At 45.5% G+C, this 26,012-nt stretch overlaps 1 protein-coding gene across 2 annotated transcripts in view; it reads right to left on the bottom strand.

Moving 5' to 3' along the window:
• LOC146856095 (chloride anion exchanger-like) overlaps positions 1–26,012 on the bottom strand; it is a 503,531-nt gene that overhangs the window by 278,821 nt on the left and 198,698 nt on the right. For both annotated transcript variants that reach the window (XM_085654115.1, XM_085654116.1), the window contains 2 exons: positions 18,892–19,052; positions 13,411–13,575 (listed from right to left, as the gene is read on the bottom strand). In XM_085654115.1, the coding sequence (XP_085510241.1) occupies positions 13,411–13,575; positions 18,892–19,052 (326 nt within the window). The remainder of the gene's footprint in view (positions 1–13,410; positions 13,576–18,891; positions 19,053–26,012) is intronic.

Genomic DNA, 26,012 nt, shown 5'->3' with positions numbered 1-26,012 from the left:
ATGGGCTTTTAGCAGGTGCACAGTATTTCTTTTCTATGCGCGGAAGCACTGCTGGAATAGATGTAGTCTATTATAGGTACCACTCTCGTGATCTTCCTGGACTCTTCCTTGAAATCATGAAGGAAACATTCTGCCTGTTCGACTAACTGGCACTTGAAGTCTAGCTGCTGCCCGCTGCATTAAATTATGTACAGGATGCAGTCATAGATGAGGTCATCGTTGACGATCTCATCGTAGACTTTGCTGTCGTAGACATGAGTATGTAGGCAAGGTTATTGCAGACGAGGCCATCATAGATGACCGTCCTGAACAACCATCATAGATGAGGCTGTCGTAGACGACCGTCATAGACAATGCCATCATAGATGATGCAATCATAGGTGGGGCCAACCGTAGATGAGGCAGTCCTATGATGGCCATTTGTGGAGGAGACCATAATTGGATGGGGCCATTCGTGGATGAGGCCATTCGTGGGTGAGGCCATTCATACATGATGAGGCTGTCGTAGACGACCGTCATAGACAATACCATCATAGATGAGGCAATCATAGGTGAGGCCATCCGTAGATGAGGCCATCATAGATGAGGCCATTCGTGGGTGACACCATCATAGATGAGGCCATTCGTGGGTGAGACCATTATAGATGAGGCCATTCGTGGGTGAGACCATCATAGATGAGGCCGTCGTCGACGACCGTCGTAGATGGGGCCGTCGTCGACGACAGTCGTAGATGAGGCCGTAGTCGACGACCGTCGTATATGAGGCCGTCGTCGATGACCGTCGTAGATGAGGCCGTCGTCGACGACCGTAGTAGATGAGGCCGTTGACGACGACCGGCGTAGATGAGGCACTCGTAGACGACCGTCGTAGATGAGGCAGTCGTAACGACCGTTGTAGATGAGGCAGTCGTAGATGACCATCGTAGATGAGGTCAATATTGGTGAGGCATTAATAGTAGACATGGAGTTTTGTTATTGACTCCTTAATGTCAGGTTAAGAGGATTTCCCTGATGTAGTGTCAGGAATGAAAAGGGAGTTGTAGGATCAGCCTCTAAGGACGTTTTTCCCAATTGCCTCTCTCTGTGAGAAGTGCCTTATCAAGACTCAAGGTAAGTCTTTATGGCTTTTTAGCGTGCCCTCTGGAGGCTCCTGGCACGACCTCTCCCTTTGACCTCTCCTATGAGGAGAAGGAATCCTCGTTGTTCTCATCACAAGTGACAGATTAAAGTCTCTGTAGTCCCAATAACAGCCTCATCTCTCAGAACGTGAGAGTTATTGAGGAAAAGGTTAGACATATTTCGTAGTCTATTACCTTGTTTTCTGCCACTCTGCCATATTACTGCCTTAATAGGGTAAGAGAAATGAAGTATGATCTTGGATGATCCAAAAAGTAGTAATAGCTGAAGAAACTGAGCAGAGCTCAGGGAGACTCCCTTCACACACGACGTGCCGTGAAAATCTGAGAAGAACTGCCTCTGCTGGGAAGGTTCTAGAGGGAGCTAGCAGCTGATTGGCTGGGACCAATCTTTGGTTCTTTTTACTATAATGATTTAGATAGGCTACTAAGACTTAGGCCTTAGGCTTTTTCTTTTAGCCTACTACTATTATTTTCTCTTGGCACTACTTTGGTATTTACTGTGGGACTCCCGCCTCGGCGACGGAGAATGATTCAGGTATGTGAATCTATGAAAGATACCCCAATACTGGATAAAAGCTGTTGCAATGCAAAAGATCAATGCATGAGTGGCAGCAGGAAAAAGTAGTCTGATCAGAGCAACAACAAGTTACAGCTGAGAATCAAAATTACGAAGACCCCTCCTGGAGAAAGAAAAATTACTGTAAACGGAACAAATAAAGACAAGACTGATCAAAATGCAAGTTCAAGTCATAGTTCAGAATTAAGTTCAAATCAAATCTCTAAAGAATTAAGAATGAAAAGAATGCAGATGAAGGGGAACAGGTTGAAGACATTCAGTGGAAAAGAACTTGCTAACAAAGGCATTGTGGAACAGCGAAGGAGCAAGTGGGACAATATGACTCAGAAACTAGTAGGAGTGAATCACCAGTTACTGAAAGATCGAGCAGAGAGTTCCTAATCAGATATATGCATCACCTGAATGGATGTATCTAGCTGCAGTGTCAGAAGAAGATGAAGTAGATGAAATGGGGAGGATTACTTCCCAATGAAGGAATGCAGCATAAGCTTGAAAGTGAATCAGAGACTGAAATTGTAACTAATGAAGAACCTTTAAAAGAGACTACGGGACGGATTATAATCTTGGCAGATGGGGTACTCTGTCACAAACATGACGGACTTCACGTCCACCGTATTACAATTCCATTATATCCTTTGGAACTTTTAATACAGAGGAGTTTCTGATCCGCCAAGATCACAATCAGGCCCTACAATACTTAAAGAAAGAAAATTAAGAAAGTTAGACCTGGAGGAGCCTAGCGCGCAACCAAGATGGCCGCGTAGGTGCGAGGCTCCCGAGGACCTCCGCGACCTCCTGAATTAATCCTGGCGATATCCTGTCCTTGTTGAGGGGACTGTGTTGGGGAACCGGAGCTGAGGCGCCACCCGTTTTTTGGGCTCGAATCGGACCCCGGACGCCGGTGGGAGCATCGATCGAAGGTTGTGGCCTTCTCCTCGCCGGCCCCCCGGATTGGAGTAGTGGGGCGATCCGGGGACAAAGTGAATAACAGCGGCGAACGGGGCTGGGCGACTGGCGTACCCCACACTTTCGCTTTCGCTTTTGCGCCCTCCTAGCTTTCAAGCGGGGTCGGACTGCGGAGCGGGGTGTGGTGGTGTGGCCTTGTCCAGGAGCCCGGCTGACCCGCCGGCGGTGGGTTGACCCGCGGTTCGGTGGTCGCCCCTGCCCCCCCCCTGGCACCCGTGACTTGGTATAGCGGCCCGTTTGGGGTGCTTGGCACGACGGTGGAAGAGCCAGCATGTCCACCAAACAAGATGGCGACCGGGCGAAGGTGAAGACGACCCGCCGTGGCACGGCACACCAGGCCAACAGTATGGACCGCTACACGCTCCAGAAGGGTTCTCCGGAGACATCGCGTGCATCCCCGGTGGGCCCGACGGAGGCATCCGCTCATCCGGTGGATCTGACCCTCCGGGACGTCATGGGCGCCATCGCAGAGATGAAGGCCTCGGTGGACCAGCGTTTCGACACCTTAGCGCAAAAAATAGACTCGGTCCTGGTGGATGTGAGCCTTGTGAGGGCAGACTTGTCCAAAACAAACGACCGAGTCGACTCCCTGGCCCACACCACAACGAGCCTCACGACAGACGTGGTGGCCCTCCAGAAGGAGGTGCGCCGGCTTGGCCAGGCGAGCGCCCTGATGGACCGGCGACTGGAGGACTCCGAGGGTCGGGCCCGGAGGAATAATGTCCGTATTGTGGGGGTGCCGGAGGGACGAGAGGCGGAGGCGGCGGATCTTTTCGTGGAAGAGTTGATCCTGACCCATCTCCAGCCCCGGGGGCTGAGTAAGCTATTTGCGGTGGAGCGTGCTCACCGGGTCCCCGGGGGCAGACCTAAGACTGGTGCCCCGCCGCGGCCTCTCATTGCCCGGATTTTTAATTTCCGGGACAGAGATGCTATCCTCCAGACCTCCAGACAACAGGGACCGGTCAAGCTTGACAACATGGAGGTACATTTCTACCCAGACTTTACCCCGGCGGTCCAGAAGCAGCGGCAGAGCTTTCTTGGTGTTAAACGTCGCCTAAGGGACCTGAACCTCAAGTACTCAATGCTCTTTCCAGCTAAGCTGAGGGTAGAGGTGGATGGTCGCACGCACTTCTTCGACCGGCCCGAGGCGGCTGGGGACTGGCTGGACACTCTGCCTGGAGATCGGGGCCGGGGGGGCGGGGGGGGCGCGGCTGGCGAGGAGGGCCCGCCGGAGCAGAATTGAGGGGTGACTGCATAGGCCGTGCTCTGGACGTTGTTCCTTCACCATTTATTGATTGCGTATTTTCCCCTCCTATGGAGGTCGTGCGGGGTCTGTTGGGGGCTTCCCTCCTCCTCTGGGGGACTAGTTAGTATTTTAGCTATGGGGCGACAGGCACACTGCACTTTGGGGGGGCTGTCTGGGCTCATGCAGGGGTGCAGGGAGGGGGGAGTTTTGTTGGGACCGGGGGGTGGGGGGGTGTGTTGTTTGTTAGCACCGCAGGGCAAACCCGCTACTATGTTGTTGTTTTTAGGATGCTCGATGGGGGACGACCGATTGTTTCGACGTATGATGGGGGGTAGGGATTTGGCTGTGTTGTCATGGAATGTTAACGGCCTGGGGGATAGGATTAAGCGTGGTGTGGTCCTGCAGTACTTAAAACGTATTTCACCAGATGTTGTCTTCCTGCAGGAGACGCACCTTATAGGTAACTCCTTTCATGCAATGAACCGGCGGGGATATCGTTTGGCGGCCCATTCTGGCTTCACCTCGGGCTCGCGGGGGGTGGGTATTATGATCAAGAACTCGCTCCCGTTGGAGATTGATGAGGTGCGCCATGATGAGAGGGGACGTTACACGGTTCTGGTGGGAAGAATGGAGGGTAGAGTGTTTATCTTTATATCAGTGTACGTCCCGCCTGGGTTACAAGCCACCACATTTGCGGACCTGGGGCGCCTCCTTCTGGACCTTCCGAGTGGCCTGCTGGTGGTTGGAGGGGATTTTAATGCGGTAGCCTCTGGGTCTATGGATCGCCATCCCCCTAGGGACCTCCCCCGGGCACAGGCGTGGCTGCCCGGCCTTCTGGACACGCTGGGCCTGGTGGATTGCTGGCGATTAAAGCATCCTGCATTGCGACAGTACACCTTCCACTCGGGTGCCCATGGTAGCCTCTCGCGGCTTGATTACATCCTTGTCCCGGCGGCCCACGCAGGGAGGGTGGGGGAGGTGCGCCATCTGGCGCGGGGTATCTCAGACCACTCCCCATTGTTGTTGCATCTCGATGTCTTCCCGAGGGGGGATGGCAGGGTGGCCCCAATCAATGCATGGTATTTGCGCGACCCCACCATTCGTGCTGATTTGATCAAATCCCTACAGCGATATTTCGATGAGAATGTGGGGTCGGTCTCTTCGGCCATCTCCCTGTGGGAGGCTTTCAAGGTAGTCCTTAGAGGGGAGGCCCTCTCCTTTATCTCCCATGCCCGGCGGCGCGAGCGGGAGGAGGTGACCCGGGTAGAGGCCGAGATTGCAGACCTGGAGGGTGACCTGGGAAGCGGGGTAACAGACGACAAGTTGCATGTTCTACACCTAAAGCAGGCAGCCTATCGGGCCCTCGTCACGGAGGCGGCCAGGGGCCTCAGTAGAGAGCAGCAGGGGCGATTGTATGATGTGGGTGATAAGGCTGGCAAATTGATTGCGTGGTTGGATAAGAGGGAGAGAGCGAGCCGTGTGGTGCCTTTGATTGAGAGTGTTGATGGTGCATGTGTCACTGAGCCGGAAGCCATTGTCTCCTGCTTCGCGGATTATTTCCGCGAAGTCTACTCCCCGGTTTCCCCCTGCTCGGAGGCAGACTCCCATGCCCTGCTTCGGGACATCGCACTGCCCTCCCTAACGGTGGAGGACAGGGATTCGCTGGACGCCCCTCCCACCTCGGACGAAATTGCCTTGGCTATTCGCTCGGTTGCATCCGGCAAGGCCATGGGCCCCAATGGTATTCCCATCGAGCTCTACAAGCTACGCCCGGATGTGTTGGCGCCCCACCTGCGCGCGATGTTCCTGGCGGCCCACTCGCGGGGTTCCCTCCCGCCGGACCAGCGTTTAGCCACAATTGTGGTGATCCACAAGGAGGGGAGGCCCCGTGAACGGGTCACATCCTATAGGCCGATTTCGCTTTTGAACGCGGAGCCCAAAATCCTCGCCAAGGTGTTGGCCAACAGGTTGGTTGGCGTGGTGGGCGATTTGGTCCACCAAGACCAATCTGGCTTTATACCGCACCGCAACACGGCGCTCAATCTGCGGCGCTTGCACGGGGTGCTCGCGCGTGTCCCATTTGTGCGGGAGCCGGCCATCTTGGCGTCCTTGGACGCCACCATGGCGTTTGATACGCTTGAATGGCCATACATCTGGGCGATGCTGGCAAAATTCGGGTTTGGCCCGGGTTTCATTAGCTGGGTCAAATTGCTATATTCGGGCCCATTGGCGCAGGTGGTAGTGAATGGGCGAGTCTCGGCCCCATTCGCGCTGGGGAGGGGTACGCGACAGGGCTGCCCCCTGTCGCCTCTCCTGTTTGCCCTGGCCCTGGAGCCCCTGGCGGAGTGGCTGCGGTGGCACCCTTCTATCCGTGGTCTCCGCTGGACCCCCGAGCATGAGGACCGTGTGTCCCTCTATGCTGACGATATCCTTCTGTATCTCGCCTCCCCGCGTAAATCACTGATCGTCCTGGTTGATGTTTTGCGTTCATTCGGTCGCAACTCAGGCCTGGTCATCAACTGGGCGAAATCCTGTGTATATGTGCTTTCCGGGGAGGCTCCGGCCCTACCACGGGACTGTCCGATCCAGATTGCCTCCCAAGGTTTTCGGTACCTGGGTATCTATATCACTCTTGACCCGGAGGCCCGCTACGAGCGGAATTTGTTACCCCCCCTCCGGCGTTTGAGGGAGGACGTGGTGCGCTGGCGGCGTCTGCCGCTCTCGCCGCTCGGCCGAGCGGCCTTGTTTAAAATGATGTCCCTGCCACGCTTCCTCTACGCCCTCCAGAATACTATGGACTTGGTCCCGGCACGCTATTTCCGTGAGGTGGAGGGCCTCCAGCGGCGCCTGTTCTGGGACGGGAGGCCGCGCATTGCTCTGGCTAAATTGACGCTCCCGTGGTACGATGGGGGGGTCGCCCTCCCTGACATTAAACGGTATTACTGGGCCTCCCAACTAGCTGCAATTAATCATGGCCTTTACGGGCCCGCCTTGAACCCGGCATTCGAGATGGATAAGATGCTCCTGCCCGGTGGCGATTACAATCGAGCGCTCTACGCTGGCGCGCCCGACTCCCGTTTGACGGGACCGACGCGTGTCATGGTGCGTGTCTGGCACGCGGCTAATGCAGCTATGGGGTGGAAGGACCGTTTGACCCGGGCGTCACCGCTGTATGCGTCTGAGAGGTTGGGCTCCCTGTGGACGTCGAAGGGCTTCGAGAAGTGGGACACGATCGGAATCAGCACGGTGGGAGATCTCTGGACGAGGGGGGGATTCAAAACTTTTGAGACGCTGCAGGCGGAGTTCCAGCTGCAGGGCAGTGAGTACTTTCGGTACCTACAGGTCCGCCATGCGCTGGGCTCCGTCTTCCCGGATGTCGCATCCATTCCGGAGTCTTCCCCCCTGGAGGACAGAGTCCTAGATGGCCATGTCCCGGACAGCACGATCTCCCTCATATACAAAAAACTGATCAACGATAGATCGTGCCTGCTGACTAGTCTCCGCGAGGCTTGGGTTGCCGACGGGCTGGAGCTGGACGATGAGGATTGGATTTCCGCGGTGGCCTCTCCGAAAGAGGTGGCCATCCCGGCTCGCCTTCGTTTCGTCCAGCTCAAGATCCTTCACCGGGTTTACGTGACGGGGCCAAGGCTTCTGCGTATGGGCTTTGCTGGTGACGGAATGTGTAAGCGTGGCTGTGGTGCGTTGGCGACTTTCATGCATATACTGTGGGAGTGCCCGAAGGTGGAGCGATTCTGGCGTGGTGTGCATGAGGTCCTGCGTGTGGTGACGCGTGTTGCGCTGCTGCCTGAAGCGAGGAGATGCTTGCTGAATGTATGGGAACCGAATGACTATTCGGTCCCGCAGACGCGGTGGGTGACTCTGGGATATATGATAGCCAAGCGCGACATTGCTCAATTGTGGGGATCCCAGAGGCCCCCTGCGGTGTCGGCCTGGAAAGAGCATATGGATTGGTGTATGTTTCGTGAAAAGGTGGTGTATGTGGCGAGAGGTAAGCCTGGGGCGTGGGTGAAAATCTGGGGCCCCTGGAACGCCTACCGCGGGGGTATTTGTGAGCCACCACTGCTACCGGCTGCCTCGCCTGCACCGTCTCCCTAGACGGCCCCCCTCCCTCAGCCGCGGGCGCGCGGTCCCCCAGTCCCTGATCTATTCCCATTCCCCTCTCCAGAGTTCTGCTGCTGGTTTGGATCCCCCACTTATGGAGCACGTGCTGTTATTTTGGATCGCGGGTTGCCTTGCGGGTGTGGTTTTTTGGTGTTGTTTTGTTTCAAGAAAAGGGAACCGTACTGTGGGCTTGGAGCTGTGTGGCCTGCACCATTGATTACTCCTGTTTCACTGCTCTACACTGCCTAGAGACTTTTACTGTATGTGTGCAATATGTTTTTGTTATTCTAGCGGCCGGCCGGATGGTTGTAGGCCCATACTTGTAACTTTTACGAACTGCAATAAACGGTTTAAAAAAAAAAAAAAAAAAAAAAAAAAAGAAAGTTAGACCTGAAGAAGAAAAGATCATTCTAAATTTGTTTTTTAAATCAAATCTTTTTCGGGGTCTTTCAATATTGATTAGTTGCTTGACAACTCCCTTAAGAAAGAAAAAGAAGAAAAAGAAGATATTTTTGTTTTAGAAGACATTTTGTTTGATTTTTGATTGAAGGAGAGCCTATTATGAGGGGTATTTATTATACTTGTGGGAAGGCTGCATCTTTTAATTTACCTAGAAACTAGGTGGAGTCATGTTATCTGGCTTTGGTTTATCCTGGAGTGTATCATTTAGATGAGCCAGAGGAGTCTATTTTGAAGACAGTGAGACAGAGGTTTGGGCCGATAGTTTTAGATATATTCGTTATAGATATACTAGGGGCTATTGTTCCATGTCTAAGGGTAGCAATGAATGATGTAAACATTAGACCACTGTCTACAGTGGTAGATAGACTTGCCAGGGATACAGCAGGCTCTTTGAAATTGGTGAATGAGGAAATGTTATCAAGAGAGTGGGCTATTGAGAAACACCTTGCTGTGGATATTCTTTTGGCAATGGAGTCTGCAGAGTGAATAAAGCTAAGAGGGTTGTACTTGCATATCTTATCATACTGAAACTCTGGATTCTTTTATCACTAATATGACTAACGTGATTTATGAGATTAAGTCTCTGGAAAAATCAGGATTATGGGAGGCTTAATGAACCTGGTTTAGTGAGATTGGAAAGGGGTTTAGTTAGATTGGTGAATATTTAGGTGCTATTGGTGGGTGTGTTCTGAAGTCAGTTTTAACATCTGTGATTCTCAGAATGATTTGTACAATTGTTCTCTTTCTTTTGTTTAAATTGTCAAAGTGTAGGATTAATAACAGCACTAAGAAAAATTATAGTAGCAAACTGAGAACGAGAATATGATCTGTAGATTTTGAAATAAACGATTATAAGGACAAAGTTTATCAACAATTGAAAATGATGGAGGAGAGCGAACGAATAAAATAAAGGCGTTCAGTAACTAATTTATAATGTTTTTTAATGGGGTCTTTAGTGATTGTTTAAATATAATCGGGGAGGGATTGTTCAAGCTTTTCTTGATGGCCAAATTAGGGTGACAATTGTTTTGGAGAAATTAATAGTTTTTAGGTTGTATATGTTTGTAACTGTTGAACTAGTAAAATTGCACATTAAACAACAGAAAAATATGTTTCAGAAGTGTGTTTAAAACCTAGTTTAGTCATGTTACATTTTTTAGTTGAACACTATTTTTATTAGAAACAGAAGCTGTTTCTGATGTTTTGTTTAAACTGCTCATTTCCTCTACCAACCAGAGACGATCTGAAAATCATCTCTCCACACAGTTTCTGTGGCCCACCACAATTGTGACGTCAGTGGTCTTCTTGTTTATTAAGTATGTATTGCAATTGAACCTTTCTTTGTGTTCCCTATGTATCATTTTGAAGGACTTCCATAGGAAGTTCCGATGTAGGCCTTTAGAAGATATAATTTTATAGGAGTGGTTGCCTCGAATGTTTTACATTGTATTTCCTCATGCCCGAATACAGTTGCTGAGGGAGTGAACAGAAAACGTACCTTACCCTAAGAAATGGATTGGTTTTAAGAATTAATTTGTGGCGTTGTGTTTTCTGGTTTTTCCAATGTGACCTAACTATGAATATGCCATGCTGAATCTACAGTTTATTTAACTGTTTATGCATAAAATGTATTCAAAATCCCGGGTTTTGAGGGATCGGGTGACTTCTAATTTTCCTCCCAAAGCTCTGTCCCATTAATTTAGATTGTTTTTACTTAGAATGCTGTCAGTACTCTTTATGAGCTTGACACTTAATCTTGGAGATTTACCTGCTTAAATAAGGAGTATTATTCTTATTCTGATTGTGTACTCTGTATGTGCATTTCTATGACATTTGCAACATTTTTCTGTAATGTTATACTAAGATTTCTTGAAATAAATTTTAAAAACAAATTTCTTGATTTAGAACTCAAATATTGAGTGGTCCCAGTTACTATTTTTATTATGTATGTCAAACGTACTCTGCTAATTTGATATGTTTAAAGAAAGATGAAGGTGCCTCTTGCTGCAAGATCAACAGAATCGTGGAGTTAAATTCCCGAGGTAAAAGCCGGGGTATCTAAATTCTTGGAGCTCTCTTGAAAATTTAGGCTCATCTCCCACAGTAATACCATCATAAATACATATTAGCTCACAAAGATTTTGCTTTGAAAAAGTGTGAGTGTGACTTACTATTGTAGTAGTCTGACTTACACATGAATTCCACCTCAAAGTCATGTGTACTCCTGTGTAACTAATGAAATCATTACCATGTCAAGAGTTCTGCAAGAATATTTTTTATTCCTCACATATTTATCAAAGTTTCTTGGTACTAAAAAGGAAGGCAACTTAAGTGTAAAAGTTCACACCAAAAACTACGTTTTGAATTTCCATCTCAACCCAAGACTGAATTTTCCTATCCCGCTATTTGTGGCATTGAGTTCCATTTGCAATGACTCGTGTCAGAAATTCTCTATCACCTTTTCTTACTTTACTTAATTTAGGGGTACAAAGTTGATGCTCAGTGGAGGATCTCAGTATTTTTCCTAGTTCATAATGCTTACACTTAGAGTCAATTAAATTTCTAATCCCTTTATTCAAAGAAATTGTGCAGAAGGCACTTGAATTAAACAGAACTTGGTAAACAACGAAGAGATACTGCAAAGCATATACTTCTGGGGAGGGAAGATCAAACATTGTGAGCCCTGGAACCATCCAAGCTGAAACATCTTGTATCATAAGATGGCATGTAACTGCTTATTTAGCATATGCGCCAACATAAAAGCTATTACCATAGTCTATGTAAAAACTTACAAATGCATTCATTGCCATAATACGTTTTACGGCTTAAACAAAGTATGATACATTTCAAGAGCCGTACATTTAAAAACAGCGATTGATTACCACATCAATCTGGTTATGCAGGGTTAGAGCAACATTCAGTAACATAACCAGATTTCCTACTGTGGGAGCAGGTTGTATTACATTTCCCACAATATTTTGGTGGAGTGAGGCACCCATAATGGTGAATTAGGTGTCATGATTTGGAGCTTTATTTTGTTAGATTTCAGTTTTTAAACATCTGTGATCACCACAGTCTCATTATGTATAGTTGGCATCTCAATGCCGTTGGTCCAGAGTCAGACGCAGTGTTAGTGTGTGAATTTGCTGAGTGTCATGCACAAACATAGTACACTGGGCTCATTAAAGAATCAAGGATTGCATATAAATGGTAACAAGTAATGTTGCAATTCAGGTATTCTACATTAAAGTCCTTGATTTGCACATTGGAAGGATTACCGTTTGTAGTCTACCAGTCAGATAGGCCTGAATCCTATGGATGTGGTAGTGGGTCACTGGCAGTATTGAATGCCACCAAAGGATTTAATTGGATCAGTGCTAAAAAACCACTCCCATTTATCCTCACCCTTTTTGTCCAGGGTTAGAAGGACAAACAATTCAGCAGTCCTGTCTGTCAGGAATCGAGTACAAAAAGGGCCCATTATGCTATTTACATCTTTGTAACTCTGGTAGCAACTGTGGTCTGTTTCAGATGTTTTACTGGGAATGGCAACTGGTATATATGGCAGTAATTGCATATTGTTTCTGAGTCAAGAAGCCTAACTACTTCTGTCTCCATCTCTTGCCTCATGCAGAATGCATTACATGCACAGCATTACAAAGATCATCTGCTTTGTTCAAAAAAGCTCCTTCATGGACTATATTAACATTGGGTCATGGGAAATCCGTTGGATAACTCGAGGTGGGTGCCTTGCTTATATTCTCCATGGAAAGAGGTTTGAACTCTACTTAAGGTATACTATCAATGGCTCAAAGAGGTGAAGTGGGTAGATGCTTATGGGTATCTATTACATCTGCTCTGACCTCACATCCATTTCCTGGACTTTCTCAGGGAAATAATAACTAAGTCGGTCAATGTTATTTTATGCTATGCTGGATTAGAGGGACAGTGAAATAAGGTTGCTTCTCAAGTAAAAGTGCAGATATTGGTCTAGGAAGGTCTTCTAGGTGAAATTAAGCTTCTAACAAAAATATTTAATATGATTGAAGAGGTGTTAACAATAAGTATCTGATATACATCACCAAGATACCATACTGGGTGAGCGTGCGCTTTACAAATACACCTGTTGTGTTATTCTATGTGTCTGTCTCAGAAGGCCCCCTGTGTTTCTCCATCTAGGGAAGAGGGGCCAGTTGCTGAGCAACACAAGTGTTGCCATGTTAATTGAATCCCTCAGATGTATAGAGTCTGTTGAAAACATACCCAAAGCTGACATAGTTGGTTTCTAACGAAGGGAGCCGAACAAATCATTTTTGGGAGCAATCTTACAAGAGCTAAGTGCATGTATCTGGGAATCTCACTTTTATCCAGAAGGCAGAAGATGACAAAGGAAGGTGTGAAAAACAGGGATTTGGCCAGACTGGCATTATGAGATGTCAAAACCATGCTCTGATTGGTCTTCCTGGTGGGCTTGTCCATCATTAAGGTACAGAGCCCAGAGGGGTGTCTCCCTTCACTCCTTCTTCCTAAAATGAGAATCAAGGAGGTTTTGAATGTGCCACCTGCAAATCTGCCTGACAAAATCCTTACCCAAGGTATTCTGAAAACTAGACATTACTTTCTTTCATTTCAAACTGGGCAGCAAACTTGTTCAGTTCTGTCAAAAAAGGATGATTACATTTCTTGTATATTTTACAGGATCACATATGGGAAAATTGATTGTGAAACCATTCAAATTGCAATTCGGTTGCACGACTAGGTTACTCATAAGAGCAAAATATAATTTCGCTGACAGAGACAAATGCCTTGTGTTAGATTTAGAATGTTCCAGGCAGTTTTTTCCAACAGTAGAAATAATGTATATTTTTTTAAACAGAGAGTAGATGAAAGATACTCACATAGATAACGGAAAGAACGCCGCTGTAGCCACTGACTGTCAAGCCAAAGACATATTTCAACTGGGAGACCAAGACCAGAATGGCGGCTGCTGTGGTAAAGCCACTAATTAAGGCGTCTGATAAATAGACTACGATGAACCCAATCTGGAGGACTCCCATAACCACCTGAAAATGAGAGCAGAGAAAATGGCAGATATTCATTAAAAATTCAGACTAAAGACCTAGGGCTCAACTTTCATGCATAAACATATGTCATACTCAAGAGACTCCATATTCTTTCAAAGAGAGTGTGGTGAGGGATGAGTGGTGTGAGAGGGTATGTTCCTCTGTTACACTTGCTACTGAATCACAACACAACAACTTCTTATTATGGAAGGGCGGAAGAAGATCAACGTATGACATCCCGAGCACTGCATAGAACTAAACTATTAATTTTTGGCCAGGATGTGGTGGTGACATTTCTTTTAAAGCTGTGGGGTTGCTCATGCAGCACTAAAGTGGTTTGTTTCCTTATCCCTCACACATTGAGTTGAAAAGAGTCCTGGATAGAGTAACTTTCCATTAAAGAAGCATAAAACGATACGTTTACCTACATTTTGAAAGTCTGGAAATATATATAGCTGGAGCCGCCTAAGTGGTCTGGACTGATTCTGCATGGAGGTACTGATACCACATGGAGTGCTCTCATCTTAGGTGCCAGATAGGTGCAGGAATTCAGTGGTATTGGGTAGTAGAGATGCTCTTTACATAATGAAGTGATATTTTTGCCATATTTCTCCAGATTTCATTGCTCTATACTGCCTGTATTTTTGACTTCTGAAGTAGTTGAGTCTGACTTGGCTTGGACCATATGCTGTATGTTCTTTATTTCTGTACCTAACTTGTGGTTTTGGTTAGTTGTTGTACATCTACCCAATCTATTTCTTTGTGGAAAGCTGTGATACTTAAACGTAGCTAACTAAGATGCAACACGGATTCCGTATTCAAATTAGTTTACTTTTTATAACTTCATTATGAGTAACCTGGTAACTCCGCCCCACAGCTGCTGGGGGCTAGATTTACCAGTGCGCCAAAAATGTGACCTGATCGGCCCAACAGCAAAAAGGCATTATCGGGGGAATTGGCAATTCCAGGTCCAACTCTCTGGAAATTCCTCCTCTTGTCTTTGAGATTTCAGCTACTTTTAGCATCTAAATTCTCTGGTTGAAACAAAACAGACCTGGGGAGATAAAGGGATCCTTGTTATGAGGATCAAAGTGGTAAGCTTCCTTAGGCCTTGTTGCACCTCAAACTGTGACCTCTCCCTTCCACAGTTTAATAATTACATTTCATACAGCAGATATGATATGTGGACATACAATGAGCTCTTTATTGTCTCTCTGTATAATTTAGAAAACTACTGGTAACCACTCATAACTTCTCTATTGTTTTAGTGCACGCTATCAAGCTGTTACATTGGATATGATTTAAATTCCAATACTTGAAACAAATTAAGGCCAAGATGGCTGGTGCCAGCAGTGTCGACACGTATGACTTACAAGTTACGGCTTTGGACTATTTTAATACTGGCACACATCTAAGCGTTTAAGTGGTGCATATCATGGTATGACCCAAGCAAATAGTTTACTTGCCCTTGAATGGATTTCAAGCTGAATCAACGTACTGGGATGCAAGCATATGTTTTGTAGATGACAAAGTTTGCTGCCGCAGGTTTTACCACAACATGAAACTATAATATGAGTTTCTGGGGGCCTTATATAGTGCTGCACAAAATAGGGGGTGGAAGCGTGATTGTGCCAGTGGATATTTAACTCTGTACACAAAACAATATGATGACTTATGCTATAGGGTTCACACATCAAATATGTGGTCAAAGTAAGAGGAAATGAAGTCAAAAAGATAAAGACTTTCCCAATGGTGGTGCTCGCTTGGTACTGAGCAAGGTCCCAGCATGGTAAGTTTACGAAAGAAATAGTACTGAAGCACACAAGCAAGTCCCGACAGTTCTCTTAGACAATGATATGTCAGGAGTAAAGGTGAGCAAAGTTTTTTTTTTAAACCTGCTTTCAGCCATAGTCTACCATAGCGAGGCTTGTCACGGCCCGTCCATCATTATGTTGTATTTGCGGATTTGGCTTACATGGTGAAGACACTTGTGGGAATTACTACTATTTGGGAGGCAGACTTCATCCTCCAGTTAGATTTGGGAAGCAATCTTTGGATACCTTTTATTAAGACATCAAATGTCTCTGGGGGCACCCAGTGATAAATGGTGCCCCTGTTGCTTAATTGTTTGACCACCAGACATTTGGGTGGCAGCGAACATAGGCTACCTGAGTGCTTTAAAGGATTCACTGTATGTGTCATAATGGAATGGCGCTGCCTTGAAAAGTCTTGTAGACGAAACACGTGCCTGCTGCTTTTTGGAGATGTGTTCTATGTAATATGAGGACTTGGAGAAGAATAAAGCCAAGAATATCATTGCCTAAAACAGTGATACTCAAAGTACGGCCCAGAGGTCTTGACTGTTAGATGCAACCTGATGGCATCAATGCAGCCCTCGGTCACACCACAGACCAAACCTTTTGGCCCCTTGGAAAATGTTTGTGTGGACCCATGGTCCAAGAGAACTGGCGGGACTGGTTCATGTGCTTCAGTACCATTTCTTTCTGATATCGAACTCTGTATTTAACCTCAAGGTAAAAGAAAGAGTGACAAACTAGACAAACAGTAAATCGTGCCACCAGATAGGCTAGTACTGGTTACGTTATCTGTCTATTGGGTCACACTCTTTTTTCACTTTCATTGCCTAGCGGTCAAAGTACCCACTGCCACTGCCATCGACTTAAAGCATGGCAGACAACGTGTACTCTAGGTCCTAGATTACAGGAACCCTCCCTGATCTTGACTTACAACTTTTTTGAGGACATAAAATAAGGAAATTAAAAAAACTAAAGTGAGTGGTTTTCTATTTAGAGCCATATCATCCATATCATGAGCGCCATACTGCAGACAAGATTCACAGTGTTTATAGGTTTTCCTAGCAAATAGTAATCAAGTATGTGTAATTGTTCTGAAATGAAAGTAAACAATCTCCATTTTGGATTTGAAGTGAAGTACTTGCATTGGTAATCCAGTAGTGATGTGAGATTTAAGAAATACTTTTCCCAAAAAGTCTCCTTCACAAAGTCTATTTATCCTACATGCACAGAGTTTTAGAATCTGATTTACCAAACCATGAAAAATCAAGGAGATGGAAATGGAATGGAGGAAGGGTGGCAACTTATTCCAGAGAGAAGCTGTCTCTGGGGGAACAGGAAGTGGTGCCTGACCCCCTAATTACCTCCCTCCCCTTATGTCCCAAATGTGGTTGTTTAAGCAGCACCAATACCTTAAAGGAACATCGATCACTTAAATATAGTTTAGGAATGCAAACGCATGAATGGTGGACTGCTATCACTTTCAGACCACCACCCCTGTGTTTGTAGACAACCACAGTTGGTCGCAAATAGCGACCTGCCTAATTAACATTCATTGGACAGGTCATGCTGTGACCCCCTGACCCCCACTGTGACTAGAGATTTTGTTATGGACCTTATGACCCCCTCTGACTAGAGATTTTGTAATGTGACCTAACAGTGTATAGGTCGAATAGCAAAATTAAAGACTGGTCACAAAATGCCGGTGTACAATGTGCAACCACTTTTTGTGACTAGTTTTTATTACAGCAAGCCCGGTCTCGATGAATTAAGGTTTCATTTCAATAGAGATATATTTTTCTCCCTGCTTTTAAGATGGATATGATTAAGGCTCACCAACTATTTACAATGTTCCTACTATGAATTGCTAGTTTTTAACCGCTTTAAGATTCTCCACTTTATTGACTTTTTGAAAAGATCTATTGATTATTTCAAAACAGAAATTCTTAAAGCCGAAACCAGTTGGAATTTATGCAGATTTAACTACTTTACTTTTACCTATTCTCTATTTTTATTTTTCTGGTTTTTTTTCTGTTTCCATAGCCTTGAGAAAGCCCTGTATCAAGGAAACACTTGTTGGTCTTTTATGTTTATGGGATATCCATATCTTTATTAGAACACCCTGATATAAAAACCGCTTACCTACAGATGATTAATGTATGCAAGCTGATCTTTTTTTTTATGTATATACCGTGATCGTGTAATCAAATGTGTGCTATCATGTACACATTTATAAAGAAATTACATTTCTGACTAAAATTTTACTTTTAGAATAAAAATAGAAGTTGATTTCATTAAGAAGTTGTGCTGATCTGCTCAGTTGAACAACCAGGTCTTGAGTGATTTCCTGAATTGCTGAAGCGATGAGGCAGTCCTGAGGTGCAGGTGAAGGTTGTTCCAAGCTTTGCCTGACAGGCGTGAGAAGGAGCATCCTCCGCTGTTGCATGGGGGTGTCTGCAAGGAAGAGGGAGGCGTTTCATAGATGTCTGGTCAGTTGGTGAAAGGTCATGCATTTGTTCATGTATTCTGGTCCTTCGTTGTGCAGGGCTTTGTATGCATGGGCCAACATTTTGAACTGGCAACTCTTCTGGATTGGGAGCCCAATGTAGCTTCTTGAGGTGGTGTGTGATGTGGTTCCTTCTGAAGAGGTCAAGGATGAGTCTTGCGGCTGAGTTTTGTATTGTCTGTAGTCTCTTCAGGAAGCGTGCGGTGATTCCTGTGTAGATTGAGTTCCCATAGTCCGGCCTGCTGGTAATGAGGGTCTGCGTGACGGTCCTTCTGGTGCTGATAGGAAGCCACCTGAAGATTTTGCGGAGCATGTATAAGGTATGGAAGCAGGCAAATGAGACTGCGTTTATTATTTCCTTAGAGACACCTTGCTATCTAAGATGATTGCGGGTGTGGTCATTCGGGCCAGGAGATGGGTTGAGTTCAGCAGGCCAACATTCCTTGTTCCATGGGGAGGTGTTGTTCCCAAAGATTACGCCTACCTTCTTCTCTGTGTTGAGCTTGAGTCAGTTGTCTTTCATCCAGTCAGTGACGTTTATCATACTTCTGTGGATGCTGGCGCTGGTGGTGGAGGGGTCTTCTGACATTTCACTGTTTTTTCATTTTGACTTGTTAATTGTAATTTACTATTTCTGTTAACATTCGGGAGCCTAATTGGTCTGTTTGAGTGTTTTGTTGCACCCTTCCATAATGACTGCAATAATTACTTTGATCCTAGAATTTGAGAGGGCACCTTCACAACTCACATAATGAAGGTGTCTCATTCAGTTAAGGAAACTAGGTAGCAACAGGACTATGCAGCTACATAGATAGAAGCAGAAAAGGCAGAAGCAGAAAAACAAATACCCATGACAGTTAAAAAAAATGTATGTTGTAAAGAATATGCAGTTCATACAAAATGTTCTTCTCTTAATATAGTTAAAAAACAACACACACTGTTATGATACAAATCGTAATACACTTAAACATATATGACTTCAGTCCTTGTGTCAACCTGAACTATTCCAGCCAAGACAGTGACAGACGCTGCCACCATTATCTGCTCTTCTTCCAAGGTCATGTTGCCGAAGGGACTGTCGTGGTCAGTTGCATTGTTCGCTTTTACAATCCTGTTGACAGTTGAGCCCACCATCAGGCTCAGAACCGGGAAAGGACCTGGTGGACAAAGAAGATCTCATTATAGGTCATTCAGGGGTGGACCAACAGGTAATCTATACAGGGATAAGGCATAGTTGGTCAACTGCATAAAAGCTTGCAGGGCTACCCCTCTTTTGATGAAAGGCTGGATCACTGAAGCCAGACATGTCCCGCCAACAATTTAAGAGTTCCATCAGCCAAGGGAATACAATATAGCGTAGTTGAGTGAAATATATATGGGTGGGTATATCATGATGTCAAATAAAGAAGGCATTAGAAATTAGATGTGCATAACTCATATACTACTCTACTACTATGCCGATTATCACCCATATGAAGAAACACATGACTCTCAGGAGCTGAAATGAAGATGGGTATCATGTGAAACTACCCTACAGACTCATCCCAGTCTGTCACTGAAACAACTGCATCCTACGGAACTGCTAGTGGAACCCAATGTGCCACTGAGATTTGGCTGCATTCCAGCCTGACACCTCTAACAATACATATATCTTGTTCAAACCACTATGTTTCACCTTTATACGGCGACATATACTGTGTTCACTTGGAAGGAAGGAAGGAAGGGTCTCTCTCTCTCTGGGAACTCTGAGTAGTTTCAAAGTTTAGGTGGAGAGTATCCCCTTTATATGGACCACAATACAACACCATCACACTCTGAATCTGCTCACCTCAAAAGTCTGTTTCTCTAGCTGAGTTTTTAAGCATCGGAGTCGAACAGTGCTATCCACATCAAGCTAGAAACTGTCAAAACCTTTTGTCATTTTTACAACAAAGTCTTTAAGCACAGGATTAGCTAGTGCTATCCACACCACCCTGAAAAATAACAAATGCCTTTTACAATTACAGACACAGTATCACAGCTGTGAATTGGCAAAAGACGAGCAAAGCCAACCTGGAATGAATAAAAGCAACCTATGACATGTGTTTCTCTCTCTTTAGTGCTCATCAGAGAGGTAGGTATAGCTTTGTCCATACACAAGGGAACACCCAGCGTAGGTCAAGACAATACCCTTTTCATTCTTAGAGTGCTGCATAAATTATGCAAAAAAGGAAGAAAGGAACCACCAAGTTTAGGTGGAGATCAGCTTCTTTATATAGAGCACCCTATTACAGCACAGACACTCTGAATCTGCTCACCTCAAATGCCTGTTTTTAAGCGCTCTACCTAGATTTGTTAACTATCCAAGTTTGGCAGGAATCTAGACCTTGGTCTTGTGGTGTGTGATATGGTATAAATCTGTTTAGTAGATTTTGAAAAAAGAAAGGTGGGAAAATATTTGTGTATCTGGACGGTTAGTTTTGAGGGGCTCTTGCAGGAATCCCTTGAACCCAATCTTAAGAAATTGAGCATTCTGATTGGCCCAGGAGCATTTTTTCTTTAGGGCCAATTCACTTCTGCAGGATTCAGACTCCTATAGTAAGGAGCACTCTGACTGACTGCCAGAAACATGAGGAAAATGTTGCAGGCAGCCATTACAGGACTCGGGGAATTAGGCCACTGTCCTGAGGTTAGGAAAAAAATACTATAAGGTTGCAGGATATGGATAGTCTACCCCCTAAGACCAGTGGGGGCACCCAGAGGGAGCCCCCTGGGCCCAAAATAAAAAAAAATGAAACCTGCAGTTCTTGCCGCGATCCCACAGGATTCCAGCAGAATTGTGGCTAAAAATATAGCGTCTCTTCATTAAAAAAAAAAACATTTAGGGAAAGGGTTGTATGCAGGGCCCCGCTCCACAAGTCCATTTTGGGCCGCGGGGACCCCATTCCCCGTGGCTTAAAACTTTAATTAAGGCGAGGGGCTGAGCAGCTCCCCACCCTGATCCTTGGGGCCGAAATTATAAAAACAGTGAGGGGCCTTGCTGCCTCCCTCCCCGATCTTTAAAAGGCCATTGAGACCCCATTCCCCAGAGTCAAATTCATAACAAAAGAGGAGGGAGGCCAAGTGGGCTGATGCAGGCAGGGAAACACAGATTGCTCCCGCCCAGAAGAAACAATGCAGGCTCGCACACTATGAAGGGAGCTTGTGGGATCCCTGGGGCTCCCTGAGAGGCCTATAACTTTGTGATGTGTGGAAGCCCTGGGTGGGCACTGGGGCACCCACCTCTGACCCCGGGGATGGTTCCCCGGGTAATAGATTGTGGGGCCTGAGAAGGCTCTGGGAAAGGGTTTGCGGCCCACATCGCTTTTGATGGCTTTTGCTGCTGGGAGATGGGGTCCCTAGGGCCTAATAATGCTTGGAAGGGGGACGTCACAGCCTCCCTCCTCTTTTGCATTTCATTTGGCGCCAGAGGATCCGGTCTTGGGGGCCTATTAAGGCTCAGAGAGAGAGGCTGTGCGACCCTTCTCCTTTTTAAAAGTAATTAGCCCTGGGGGATGGGGCCTCTTTAAACTCGGGCAGGGGCCACACGCCCCCTCCCCAATAATTAAAGCATGGCCCAGAGGATGGGATCTCCGGGACCCATTTGGGCTAGGGGATTTAGGGGGCCATATGCCCCATCATCTAATGATAATGTATTTGGCCCAGGGGATGGTTTCCCCAGGGCCTCTTCAGGCTCAGAGAGGGAAACCACACATCCCCCCCTTATATTATATGTTTTGGCCACAGGGAATTGGGTCCTGGGCCCAATAGTTGCTTCGGGAAGGGGCTGCGCACACTCTGTCCCCTTTATAGACAAGAAAGGGCCCTGAGGCCCCAGGGAAATGGGGATTTGACTGATTGTGGGGGGTTGGCCTCAAGGCTTGACCACAGGCAATGCCCTGCAACAACCCCCTGCCACACACGGCCCAGGGCCATGCACAGGAGGATTGGCTTTATGTATGTTAACAAAATATGACTTTGCGTTACAAACTCTAGCAATTCACTGAAAAAAAACAATGGTTAAATTGATGTTATAGTTAGGAACTGTAATTATATCTTAATTTACATTCTTAAAAATCTGGAAATTCACTGAAAAAAAACAAAAGTTAGGTATATTATAGTTAGGTGTGATAGTATGATCTTGTTGTGTTTTTAAAAACGCAAACACACTGAGATGATGGACGGAGTGCTGAAACTTTTCAGAGACACATTTGATCTGGGTAAATCGATCATCGTTCTTTGGCTCACTTCACCACCCCAGTTCAGACCCAGCCATGTGAAAATAAATATGGACCCTGTTTCTCATGGGAACAGTCCAGCCTGAACTGCCAGGCCAGGTCCTCCCTGGACCGGATACAAGCATCCTGATGAGGGGGTTACTCCGAAACTGGTCCAGGATGCTTGTTTCCAACATACCATAATGTCAGCCATACTACCGGTAAGGTCTTGCCTATACGGTATAACAGGGAGTCATTATTGAATTGTATGCAAACACATGTAGATCTGTGTGGTGCTGCTGATCTCTGCCAACTGTCAGATTTCTGCTGCAAGAACTGCAGGTGGTCCCTTATTTCCACCAAATCCCCAGCTCTCAAGTTCCTCGACGATGACAAAGAAGGCAGAAACTTTAAAAAATCTCGGGGTATCAGGGCTGCCCTGGTTAACTGTCGTTCCCTGCAAAAACACGCCACACATATATATGATTTACTTGTTGATGAAAAACTGGATTTGCTGTTTCTTACTGAAACTTGGTTTTCCGATGCCTCCAACCCCACTATCGCAATGGCTGTCCCTGATTCTTAGGAAAGACAGATTGTTGGGGAAAGGGGGCATGGCAAATTCTTTTAGGTATGACTTACAATGTTCCCAAATTTCTACTGAAATTATACAGTCCACAGAGTTTCTAGGTTTTCGCTGCATCATTTCCCCTCTCCAGAGCATTGCTGGATTTCTGATTTATCGCCCCCCGGGTGCCATTAGTAATTTCATCACCTCACTTAATTCAGCCACTTCTTCGTTGGCCTTAAAATTTAATAACTGTCTTATTTTAGGGGACTTTAACATACATATGGATCATGATAAAGACCTCCGTGCTAACCTTCTAATGGAAACGTTGTATACCTTTAAGTTGCTTCCAGTTATTTCTATGGCTACTCATGTGAAGGGTCATACCTTGGACCAAATTTTTCATAATTTTGATCCAACGGCTAGCTCTCCCCTTCCTGTCACCTGGTCCGACCATGCTCTACTTAACTTTGACATTCCCCTTGCAGCTGTTGCCTCCCTGGCAACTTCAGTGGACATACCCTCTATTTACAGGGCATTTCACAGGATTTCTACTCCTGCGTTAGTAGATGCCCTAAATTGTTCCTTACCTAGGCTGATGGGCACGTCCGACTAGGATGCTCTCCAAGTGGATTGTTGGCTTCGCTCCAACATTGAGGGCGCTGCTCCGGCCATTTCTCGTTCTCCAAAAAGGTCAACCCCCCGGCTTCCTGGTACTGTAATCTTCTAAGAGATAGTAAAAGGAACTGCAGAGTAAAGGAACGGAAGTGGCGCAAATTGTACCTTCCAGAAGATAGGAAGGCATAAAAATTTAGCCTTAAATCTTATCACACTCTGGTTAAAAAGGCCAAGACCGATTTTTACAAATCTAAGATTGACAATGCTCAAAACAGTAGCAAAGAAATTTTTAGGATAGCCAAATCCTTTATTTCCCTGAAAGCCTGTGCTACGGCAGGGCCTTGCACAGAGGAATGGGCAAAGAAGATTGCCGAATTCTTTCATGGAAAAGTTTCCCTGATCCAACTTGCACTCTCTAACATAACTGAGGATGAGTTGAATTTTTACAATAATGCTAACTTTAATTCAGACACCTCTGATCATCCACTCCCTCTCACTTCCCCTGAGCTTCGATTAGAAGAATCTTTGTCTCTTCTCCAAAGTATTAAGTCTGGCTCTCCCTCTGACCCCTGTCCAGCTAATATTCTGTCTCAGATTGCTTCTACAAGCAATCCTACTGCTCATCAGCTATTTAATATTTTCCTTTCCACTGGCATAATGCCTAAATCATGGAAACATGCTAAGATTCTGCCCTTATTAAAGAAGTCTAATGCGGATCCAATTGATCCGGCCAATTATAGGCCAATCTCCTTGCTTCCGGCCCTTTCAAGGGTCTTGGTGAAGTTTGTAAACAAGGTTCTGCAAGAACATATTGAAGATGGGAAGCTTCTCCATGAATTCCAGTCCTGGGTTCAGGGCCAACTTCAGCACTGAGTTAGCATTGTTAGAAGTCACTGAGTTTATCAGGGGTAGACTGGATGCGGGAGGTAAGGCCGTTCTGATACTAATTAGAATAATCAATTAATTATAACTGTACTAAGGGTTTAAAGTGGAATACTATTCAATCCTATTAATGTATGAATTACATGTGGGATTTGTATGGCCAAAATAATTCGTAAACTAAAATATGTACGCATATTAAAATTAGAATATTGCATGATATATGTTGCTTTTGTGACGTAATTGTAAGTCGCACCAGATGACATCACTGGGTGAATATAAACGCTTTGAATGTTGCTATTACGCTAGGTAATTACATACACATAGGGGAATTAGTAAGGGTTTAACATTTTATTAGCTATTTCCATGTTTTAATTACGTTTTGTGTTTGTTTTACTTAAGTTGACCGTTTGGGCCTGTCATAAAATGGCCGCCTTTCTGACTCGACGCGACTGACAACACTCCACGAGGTTTTGGGTGAAGTGCGCCTGCGCTACCGTGAGCAACAGTGGCCTCGTCCTGACCCCAGGCAAGCTGTACTAACCAAGGACGCACAGGGAGAGTTGCCAGGATCACCAAACAATGAACTGTCTTTAAAAACCGGAACCAGCAAGTGTGATGACTTAATGGAATAGACTATGTGAGAACTTTACCGAACGACCCTAAACCCTCCAATCAGGACTGCCGAAAACCAATATTTGTTACTTTTTGACAGTGATTTTATTATAAAAGAAGCTAGAATAGTGAGTTGTGGGCGCTCTTTATTTGTCCTGACGTTATGCTGAAGGAGAGGACGGTGGCACTGCAGGACAGCTGTTTCCCTGAATCTTTGACGGACTGAATTGCTGCCCAATTTCCTGATGAACTGAAGAACTTGATCTAATGGGGATAGATTGACTTGTACGCGCTTATGGTCTCGACCCAACTTTTTGGGACTGTAGAGTGCTGCAGGACGACTTGATTGACTTAGAGGACGACGATTAGCCCCCCGAGAAAATGTTGAAAACAGAGTGGGTAAATGGTGCATTTTCAAGCAAATTTGAGAAGCAAGAAGGTTAATAAAGCAATTGTGAAAGGGCAGTTATTACATTAATACAGGGATGACATATAACAACAACATGGTAGCTGCTTATTCAGTATAACCACAGAGCTTCATAACAGACTTCAAGATACAATGCTGAGAACCTCACAGATTGTTTTTTAATTTAAACTGCAAACAACTAAACAAACCGGTCACAAACTAGCAGCATTCAAGAAGAAATGTTATGATTAACGTATTGTTCATTTTCTGTAGACTAAATCTAGAGAAGTAGTCACTCTGCACTTCAAAAAGTGTTAATGTTTATATAGCGGGAACGCGACCCGGAAATATTAGTGCCGCTGGCTTTACATGAGCGCGCCAGTCAGTACACATGGAGGACACAATCGGTATCAGTCAATACAAGATTTAAGGCACACGTATTACAGACAAGTGCAAGCCACACCATAAATAACACTGCATGTAGAATAAAACAAACCATATCAGCAAGTACCTATTGACAATCTATACAAACAGTAGTTGGTAAAGCAAAAGAAAAGTGCAAATACTTTCAAAGTGCACAATAAAGCAATTACCAGTCTGGCAATAAACAAAAATCAAGCATGTTTAGTAAAACAATTAACTTCTTGCATCAACCTGAAAATACATTCAAAGTGCATGATAAAATCAAGTCCAGCAGTATGCAAAAATGAAGCCAGGTTAGTTAAACAATTCCCTGTTTGGTGTGTGGATAAAGGCACATATATTTCAAAGCAACTGGTAAACAATAACAACTACA

This window comes from Triturus cristatus, chromosome 4_1 (assembly GCF_964204655.1).
Source record: "Triturus cristatus chromosome 4_1, aTriCri1.1, whole genome shotgun sequence".
In the NCBI taxonomy this organism is placed as follows: Eukaryota; Metazoa; Chordata; class Amphibia; order Caudata; family Salamandridae; genus Triturus; species Triturus cristatus.
This window is presented reverse-complemented; position numbering and strand designations above follow the sequence as displayed.